The following is an 8,892-nucleotide window of genomic DNA, read 5'->3' as shown; positions in this document are numbered from 1 at the left end:
CCTTGGGTGAAGAAGCATCCTTTGTGTAGTTTATCAGTTCAGCTACAATTGTGATTATCTCAGCGACATATTTTCAAGGCACAAAACAAAGAGTTCTTACATTAGTGAAATCTGAAACAAACCATTTGGCCTTCAACAGGCGTCTAAAAGATTAAGAAACTAATGTAGCTGAGGGAGTGATCTCTGTGGTATTTCAACCTTGTACCAGCCTGTGATTCTCACACATCAATTCTTGGGTCAAAGAGAAAAATAACTAAAACAAAGGGGCCTTATTGAATGACAGAGTTTTCCTGCATAATGTCACTATAAAACAATATCCAGTAAATGCTACCATGGTACTAAAATACCTAACACTAATAATTCTGCACTCCCTGTACATAACAAGAGAGAAACAATGACTGGACTGTGCAATGTGGATTTCGGTAAGTGTATAAAAGAGGCAACATTTCCTTGTTCCATGTGGTCATAAACAGGTTGCTCTTCATTCTAAGAAAGAGCTGGATGTTTACAAAAGATGTGACGGTGTCACCATTTAGTTAGAAAAACAAAACGAAGCTACACTATCAAAAAAAAGTTCTGCAAGTGTTTAAACCATTAAAAAAAATAAAGTAATCATTTAAAGCACAAAAAATGATGAAAGGAGGTTAAAGTTTTATTGATTTTTGAGATTATGAAGCTTTTGCCTCAGGCCTGTGTCAAGAAACATTAAAGCTATGGAGCAGTTCCAATAAAAAGTTGTGCTGTTACATATTTGAAAGATTACCCACACAAATGTCTGTCAAAGAAATTGTTCATCCATCAGTGAAAGAACAGAAGATACTCTATCTATTCATTGGCACACCTTCAAACCTGGTAAGAAGACGGTAAGAAGTAAGAAGTGCAGGGCACATAAGGAAGGTAAATAACAAATATGCACCTTTACTGGCGTAATGCAAAAACAGGAAAAAGTCCCAAAGAGCTAAGCTGTGCACAAGGAAATAAAACAGAACAGGAATCCAACACCTGAGCACAAGAAAAAGGAAGACAGGTGAACACCTTAACAAAGGGGAAAGTCAAGACTATCCACTACGTTGACAAAAGTATTGGGCCAAACTCTTTGAATCTTTGAATTTAGATGTTTTCAGTCCTGTGGCCATAGGTGTGTAAAATGTAGTACCAAGCCATGCAGTCTGCCTTTATAACATATTGTTTGTGAATGAACAGGTTGTTCTTAAGAGCTCACTGAATTTGAGTGTGATAGTGTGATAGGATGCAACAGTTGCAACAAGTTAGTTTGTGAAATTTCTTTGGTCCTACATGTACAACAATCAGCTGTTAGTGCTATTGTTGCAAAGTGGAACCACAGCAACTTAGCCATGAACTTTTAGAACGTGTTCTCGCTGAGTGCTGAGTCTATAGTGTGTAAAAATCACCAACGCTCTGTCAACTCAAAGCTGCAGAGTTCCAAACCTCACAGAGAGCTGGGCATCTTGTATGCCCAGCTCTCCTCCACTCTCAACATACCCTGGAATAGCAGCTCGAAGAAGGCTCACAACACCATATGTTGAGAGTGGAGGAGAGCTGGGCATCTTGTATGCCCAGCTCTCCTCCACTCTCAACATACCCTGGAATAGGAGCTCGAAGAAGGCTCCTCTTCTCTCAGGATGGTCACATAAATCAGTCAACCTCAAAGAGCAATTAATATTACTCCCCAACATTATCATATCTGCTATACATAATAATAATAATAATAATAATAATAATTAAAAGAATGCCAAATATATCCAAGATACTGACAGGTGAGGGGATAAACTTTCAACAGTTAAAGCAGCACATCATCTGCCAAAGCCAGTGGCATATTTTTCATATTTCAAGTAAGCAGTCTGAATCTGTACCAAGATCTTCATTTCCTCATGCTCCACCTCTTCACCCACTTTCAGGAAATTCGCTGACAGATATACAAACAGACAAATAGCTCTATGTGTCTGATCATATTGTAATTAAAGCATGGGAAGCCCCAAGCATCCCGACAATGTGGTAATTTTACTTTTGAACACTAGGTGTTCTAGTCTTTGTGGCTGTACTTCTATTAAACTTCTCAAAAGGGATTCATGTATTTTTTCTTAAACCAACAAGTATTTATTTGTACTTCATGGTCTGTGTTGACCAGTATATCAGTACTAGTGCTGATATTAAATGGGTTCTGTGGAAACCATTCCACGTGACTGAGCGAGAAGCAGTTTGCCTCTCAGTCTAATAAACCCTTCACTGCACAAGGAGCCATTTTTGGTAACTTAAATGGACATCAACATTGACCTCGTTATGACTCACTGTGATTTCGTAGAACCAGGTGAATTTCTTCCAGTCAATCAGCAAAGATCAGGTTATGTGGCAGATAATGCAGTGAGATCACTGCATCAGCTCGATCAGCCTGAAGTATTTCAAACTTCAGCGTTCTTCAAGAATTCAGGAAACTGGGTGTTTTTGGCCTTAGCTACTCACACACTTGTCATCATCAGAGATGGGCAGTAACACGTTAAAAGTAATGTATCATTGTAATCCGATTACTTTTTTCAAGTAATGAGTAAAGTAAGGGAGTGTTTTACTTGCATCTATTTGAAATAGTGAGTGTAAACAGAAAAAAATATATCTTATTTTATATTCTGGAATATGCAGAAAATAGGTTTAATTGTCAAAGACTGTTGCATATAATTTAATTTTTGCTTGATGCAATGTGCACAAAGTTAAAAGATTAAAACTAATAAAACAAGTTTTGAAAAGAGACTTTTTTATTTGATTACATTTTGTATGATGGATTATGCAGAAAAAGTAGAATTGGGCTGAAAGGTCTATTGCTTTATTGCCTATTCAGGTTGTGTATCATGTTTTTAAAAAGTAACTAAGTAACTGAGTAACTAATTACTTTTGAAAATAAGCAGTCAGTAAAGTAACGGGATTACATTTTTTTGGAGAAGTAATCAGTAATTAGTTACTAATTTTTTTTTTCAAGTAACTTGACCAACACTGGTCATCATAACATCAGACAGGGGTAACTTAATGAAACCCTTGCATTAGAAAAACTTAAAAGATTGTTTAATTTTTAGAAATTAGTGAAATGTGTAGTATAAAGATGGTGACCTGTTTACTTAAAATTAGCAGCAGGTATTAGACATTGACCAGACGGATCTAAGGAGCCATGATATCTCCAAAACAAAACAAAACAAAACAAAACAAAACAAAACAAAACAAAACAAAACAAAACAAAACAAAACAAAACAAAACAAAACAAAAAAACAAAACAAAACAAAACAAAACAAAACAAAACAAAAAACAAACAAAAAAAAAACTCCAGAAAAACAAAAAACACTCCTAATAAATAAATAAATAAATAAATAAACATAGAACATAGGTAAACAGGATATTTGATGTTGCCAGAACTTTGCATATCACTGTACAGTGATCCAGTGACAGATTTGACCCATTTATACATCATTTTCTTTATTCATTTATTTTTTGTGACCTTATAATAGTTTTATTATACTTAAATCACATATATTGGTGTTTACTTTTACTGTAAGTCTTATTACTGCTAAAATTAACGGAATAATTCAATATTTATAATTTATTTAATTTTAATTGAGTTGCATACAAAAAATGTGCAAAAACCACCACTAGTTAGAAGGCAATTTGTCTACTTCTTGTTACATAGTTACAATTTCTACATCAGTATTTTGCTTTCAGTCGATTTACTGTTCTTTCAAAACTGGCTGACTGACTCAAAAATGTACTCGCTTTTGTTTTGGAGCTGTCTACTGTATTAGGATGTGCTCGATTCAGAGAGTTAACTAGAATGAACTTAAATCTTTGAAAAGAAGTGTAAATGTTTAGCCACATTCTGTTATTACCGCATTATTATAGCAGCGTCATCAAGTACTGTAACACTAGGACGTGCTACAGTTTGATATGTATGTTTGTATGTTATATTTATGAAAAATGCCAGTGAGAAGAAAAATGATGATAAATCAATGGTGCTGTAAAGGTTCTATGTGTTTTCCCGAATGGTTTTTATATACATGCTTATTGGAAAAATGTATACTGTGGGTGAGGAACTATATACGGTTACTTCACTGACCTTGACTTGCACAATAAAAACCCCAAAAAGTCACAGAAGTAAAAGAAAACACTGTAATATGCTCCAATAAGACTCTGAGGGCTAAACAGAGGACTTATTACTAAATGATGAGATTTCAGTGTTGTAATAACATCTCTCACAAATTGATTATCTGCACTTTATTGTTGAGGTTAAGGAGCAGCAAAAGAGCAGATACTGGATGCAAATACTTTACATGCATTCAAACAAAGAAACGTGCATTCAGAGTCACATGCACAGGGAGAAGACAGTGCTTTTTGGAATAGAAATATCCTTTATTGTGAAATTCAGCTGTTCCAGCAGCAAAGTGACAGGCAGATGGAGCATTATTCATTTAACTAGCATGGTTAATGGCACTGAATATGTACAAAGATGATATATTCTTGTCTTTTTAAAATGATTTTTTCGACTCACTCCTGATTTGTTATTTACAGTGCAAATTGTTGCGTGTACAGCCTAAGATTAAAACACAAATAGACACAAACAAATAATACGTCGTCACATTTATCTTTACATTTATGTAACTTCATGTAAGAAAATCAACTTTGTGTAATCTGAATCCATTCAAAAGCGTCTTTGTTGCAGTTTATTGGCTACTGTGATGGTATTGACTTTGGGTAATCATAAATGCTCAGCCGTTCCCAAGTCCCGTTTTTGGTGTCCAGCCAGTTGCTGGGAGAATAGATCCCTATCTCTCCTTCCTCCACTTTCTCATTTTCCTCACCAGAAGGACAAAACTCTTCCTCCTCTGAGCTGCTTTTCCCGGCGCTGTCTCCCCTGTCGCGAAACTTCTCTTCATTAATATTCTTGTAGCAGAAACTGCAGATCCTCAGCTTTTTAGTGGGGTGGATGTGATCGATAACGGCACGTTGCTTTGAGCATGAATTGCAGACCAAGAAGCCGCAATTCCTGCAGTGGTGTCGACGATTGACCCCACTAAACTTTGTAGAGAGGCACCGCATGCATTTGCAAGCAGCCGGATCAGGAATCCAGGAAACAGCAAACTTCTTGGAAGGTTTGCAGCTGGTGCCCTGCATTAGGCTGGACCGGCATTCATTGATGTGCTCTATCCAGGCCTTCTTCTCCTCGTATGAAGGGGCGGACACAAAAAAAGACTTGCTCGGTGTTCGGATCAGCCACTGATGCTTGAATATGTCACTGTCCTCCAGGTCTTCCAGCTCAATGTCCTCTAAAATCATAGTGAATTTGATAACAACATAAAAATTACATGGATAAAATGGTATGAGCAGAAAGCTGAACATATGAAGTTAAATTAGCACAGCACACTTGCTATTTTCTACTTGCCAGTCATATTATGAACAGTATTCAATAGTGTTGGCTCTTCTTGAAGCTTTTGTCTATATTTCTTTCTCTTCAGTCATAAAATTGTTTTTTGGCAGTTTCACATTAATCTTCTCACAGTAGGTTAGCTGCAGGAAACGCAGATGAATGTCTCACCTAAACGGATGATCTTCTGCTTTTTGTACCAGCGACCAGGCACAACAATGCTGCCGTACACCAGAATATCAGTGAAGAGGAAAAGGATTTTCTGCTGTATCTTCTTGCGACCCTGCTTAAACACAGTTCCCTCTCCGATTAGAATCCGGCCCGGCTTGGACAAGGGCTTCCCTGCTTGATGGAATGAACTCTCCACCGCCTGCACACGCTCTTGGTTCTCTCGTTCAAAGGTTGGGTGATCCATCATTTCTTTGGTGTGAACAAGTTGTGCAGCTTGATAGTGTCTGAACTCCAGAGTGCCTTTTTAAACTATTGGTGGTGATGTAACGGGGCGGGCCAAGTGACAAACATGTTATACTGGAAGGCAAGAAAAGGGAGTAGTGAGGCAGTACTTACTGGAAAAATAGAAACTGGTCAAACAAAACAATCAAGAAAGAAAGAACATTTAAAAAAAGTGGAGTCGTTATGGAAAGATTATACAGTATTACATATTTATAAGTTGCTTTAAACGAGGAAAGCTCCCTTTTGTGCAACAACAACTTTCACTTGCTATTTCCAAAACAATATCTTAATTCTTATTTGGCAGAAGAGTGCACGGTAAAATCAACAGTATGATTGTCTCCCTCTGCAGAGTCACTTCACAGAGAGGTGCAGGAATGTCAGAATTCTTTTCCCGTCCTTAATGAAAAAAACAAAATAAATTATGCTTGCACAACATTGCTCAATCAGTATGAGCATTTTTATGAAGAATGCGAACATAAGTTTTGACCCTTTGGGTTAGAGGTGGGATGCCCGGCAGGCTGACTTTATGATTCTTATCGCCTTGCTAAAAGACTTCTAGAGTGAGATGTTTTCATTTTTAAAGTTTTTTGTTTTAAAAAGTTTGTTTTGTTTTCTCCTCCTTGAATCGCTACCTTATCGTGGTGGAGGGGTTTGTGTGTCCCAGGGATCCCAGGGGCTATGTTGTCTGGGGGCTTTTGCCCCCTGGTAGGGTCTCCCATGGCAAATTGGTCCTGGGTGAGGGACCAGACAAAGAGCGATTCAGAAGACCCTTATGAAAAGGATATCGAGGGAACAGTTTACCCTGCCCGGGATAGGGTTACCGGGGCCCCGCCCTGGAGCCAGGCCCGGGGAGGGTGCCCGAGGGCAAACGTCTGGTGGCTGGGCCTTAGTCCATGAGGCCCGGCCGGGCACAGCCCGAAGGGGAGACATGGGCCCATCCTCCCGCAGGCCCACCACCCGCAGGAGGCGCCATAGGGGTTGGGTGCATTGTGTGCCGGGTGGCGGCCAGGAGCGGAGGCCCTGGCGGACTGACCCCCGGCTGCCAAAACTGGCAATAGGGACATGGAATGTCACCTCTCTGGTGGGGAAGGAGCCTGAGTTAGTGCGTGAGGTTGAGAGGTACCGGCTAGATATAGTCGGGCTCACCTCTACGCATGGCTTGGGCTCTGGAACCAGTCTCCTGGAGAGGGGCTGGACTCTGTCTCAGTCTGGAGTTGCCCCTGGTGAGAGGCGGCGGGCTGGGGTGGGTATTCTAATATCCCCTCGGCTTGCTGCCGGTACGTTGGGGTTTTTCCCGGTGGACGAGAGGGTTTGTTCCCTGCGCCTTAGGGTCGGGGAACGGGTCCTGACTGTCATCTGTGCTTATGCGCCGAGTGGCAGTTCAGAGTACCCAGCCTTCTTAGAGTCCCTGGGGGGGTGCTGGAAGGTGCTCCACCTGACCTGGAGACTCTGTTGTCCTGCTGGGAGACTTCAATGCTCACGTGGGTAACGACAGCGAGACCTGGAGGGGCGTGATTGGGAGGAACGGCCTCCCTGATCTGAACCCGAGCGGTGTTTTGTTATTGGACTTCTGTGCTAATCACAGTTTGGCCATAACGAACACCCTGTTCGAACATAAGAGTGTCCATAAGTGCACGTGGCACCAGGACGCTCTAGGCCGTAGGTCGATGATCGATTTTGTAATCGTATCACCAGACCTGCGACCATATGTTCTGGACACTCGGGTAAAGAGAGGGGCTGAGCTGTCAACTGATCACCACCTGGTGGTGAGTTGGATCAGGTGGCGGGGGAGGACGCTGGACAGACCTGGTGCACCTAAACGCGTAGTGAGGGTGTGCTGGGAACGTCTAGCAGAGGCCCCGGTCCGCGAGATCTTCAACGCACACCTCCGGCAGAGCTTCAACAGCATTCCGAGGGAGACTGGGGACATTGAGGCCGAATGGACCATGTTCAGCGTCTCCATTGCCGAAGCTGCTGCATTGAGCTGCGGCCACAAGGTGGTTGGTGCCTGCCGTGGTGGTAATCCCCGAACCAAATGGTGGACACCAGAGGTGAAGGGATCCACCAGGCTGAAGAAGGAGTCCTATCGGGCTTGGTTAACCTGTGGGACTCCGGAGGCAGCCGACAGGTATCGACAGGCCAAGCAGAATGCGGCTCGGTCAGTGGCTGAAGCAAAAACTCGGGTGTGGGAGGAGTTCGGGGAGGCCATGGAAAAAGACTTTCGGACTGCCTCGAAGAGATTCTGGCAAACCGTCAGGCGTCTCAGGAGGGGAAAGCGGTGCTCTACCTGCACTGTGTATAGTGCTGGCGGAGCGCTGCTGACGTCAACTGAGAAAATTGTCAGGCGGTGGAAGGAATACTTCGAGGACCTCCTTAATCCCACTGACACGTCTTCCAAGGAGGAAGCAGAGTCTGGGGATGAGGGGAATGACCCGCCAATTTCCGGGGGCGAGGTCACTGAGGCAGTTAAACAACTCCTTGGTGGCAGAGCCCCTGGTGTTGATGAGGTCCGCCCCGAGTTCCTGAAGGCTCTGGACGTTGTAGGGCTGTCTTGGTTGACACGCCTCTGCAATGTTGCGTGGAGATCAGGGGCAGTACCTGTGGACTGGCAGACCGGGGTGGTGGTCCCCATCTTTAAGAAGGGGGACCGGAGGGTGTGTTCCAACTACAGGGGGATCACACTCCTCAGCCTCCCTGGGAAAGTCTATGCCAGGGTGCTGGAAAGGAGAGTCCGTCCGCTAGTCGAACCTCGGACACAGGAGGAACAATGCGGTTTTCGTCCTGGTCGCGGAACACTGGACCAGCTCTTTATCCTCTCGAGGATACTTGAGGGTGCATGGGAGTTTGCCCAACCAGTCTACATGTGTTTTGTGGACTTGGAGAAGGCATTCGACCGTGTCCCTCGGGGTGTCCTGTGGGAGGTGTTGCGGGAGTATGGGGTGTCTGGCCCATTGCTACGGGCCATTCGATCCCTATACGACCGTTGCAAGAGCTTGGTTCGCATTGCCGGCAATAAGTCGGAC

At 42.7% G+C, this 8,892-nt stretch overlaps 1 protein-coding gene across 1 annotated transcript; it reads right to left on the bottom strand.

The window, feature by feature from the left end:
- Positions 1-4,383: 4,383 nt before the first annotated feature.
- Positions 4,384-6,057, bottom strand: LOC146575659 (pleckstrin homology domain-containing family F member 2-like). Its single transcript, XM_085272586.1, has 2 exons — positions 5,588-6,057; positions 4,384-5,318 (listed from the first exon to the last, which is right to left on the bottom strand). Exons 1-2 carry the CDS (start codon positions 5,832-5,834, stop codon positions 4,723-4,725), a joined length of 843 nt encoding a protein of 280 aa, XP_085128712.1. The 5' UTR covers positions 5,835-6,057; the 3' UTR covers positions 4,384-4,722.
- Positions 6,058-8,892: the final 2,835 nt, after the last annotated feature.

The sequence above is a fragment of the Mchenga conophoros genome, linkage group LG4, assembly GCF_057382185.1.
Source record: "Mchenga conophoros isolate Kocher_MC1m ecotype Shallow Benthic linkage group LG4, M_conophoros_male_GT1.1, whole genome shotgun sequence".
Taxonomy (NCBI): Eukaryota; Metazoa; Chordata; class Actinopteri; order Cichliformes; family Cichlidae; genus Mchenga; species Mchenga conophoros.
This window is presented reverse-complemented; position numbering and strand designations above follow the sequence as displayed.

Coding starts and splice junctions, on each gene's coding strand:
- LOC146575659 (XM_085272586.1), bottom strand. CDS start 5,834: ATGATGGATCACCCAACCTTTGAACGAGAGAACCAAGAGCGTGTGCAG. Junction 5,319..5,587: donor GCAGAAGATCATCCGTTTAG/GTGAGACATTCA, acceptor CTATGATTTTAG/AGGACATTGAGCTGGAAGAC.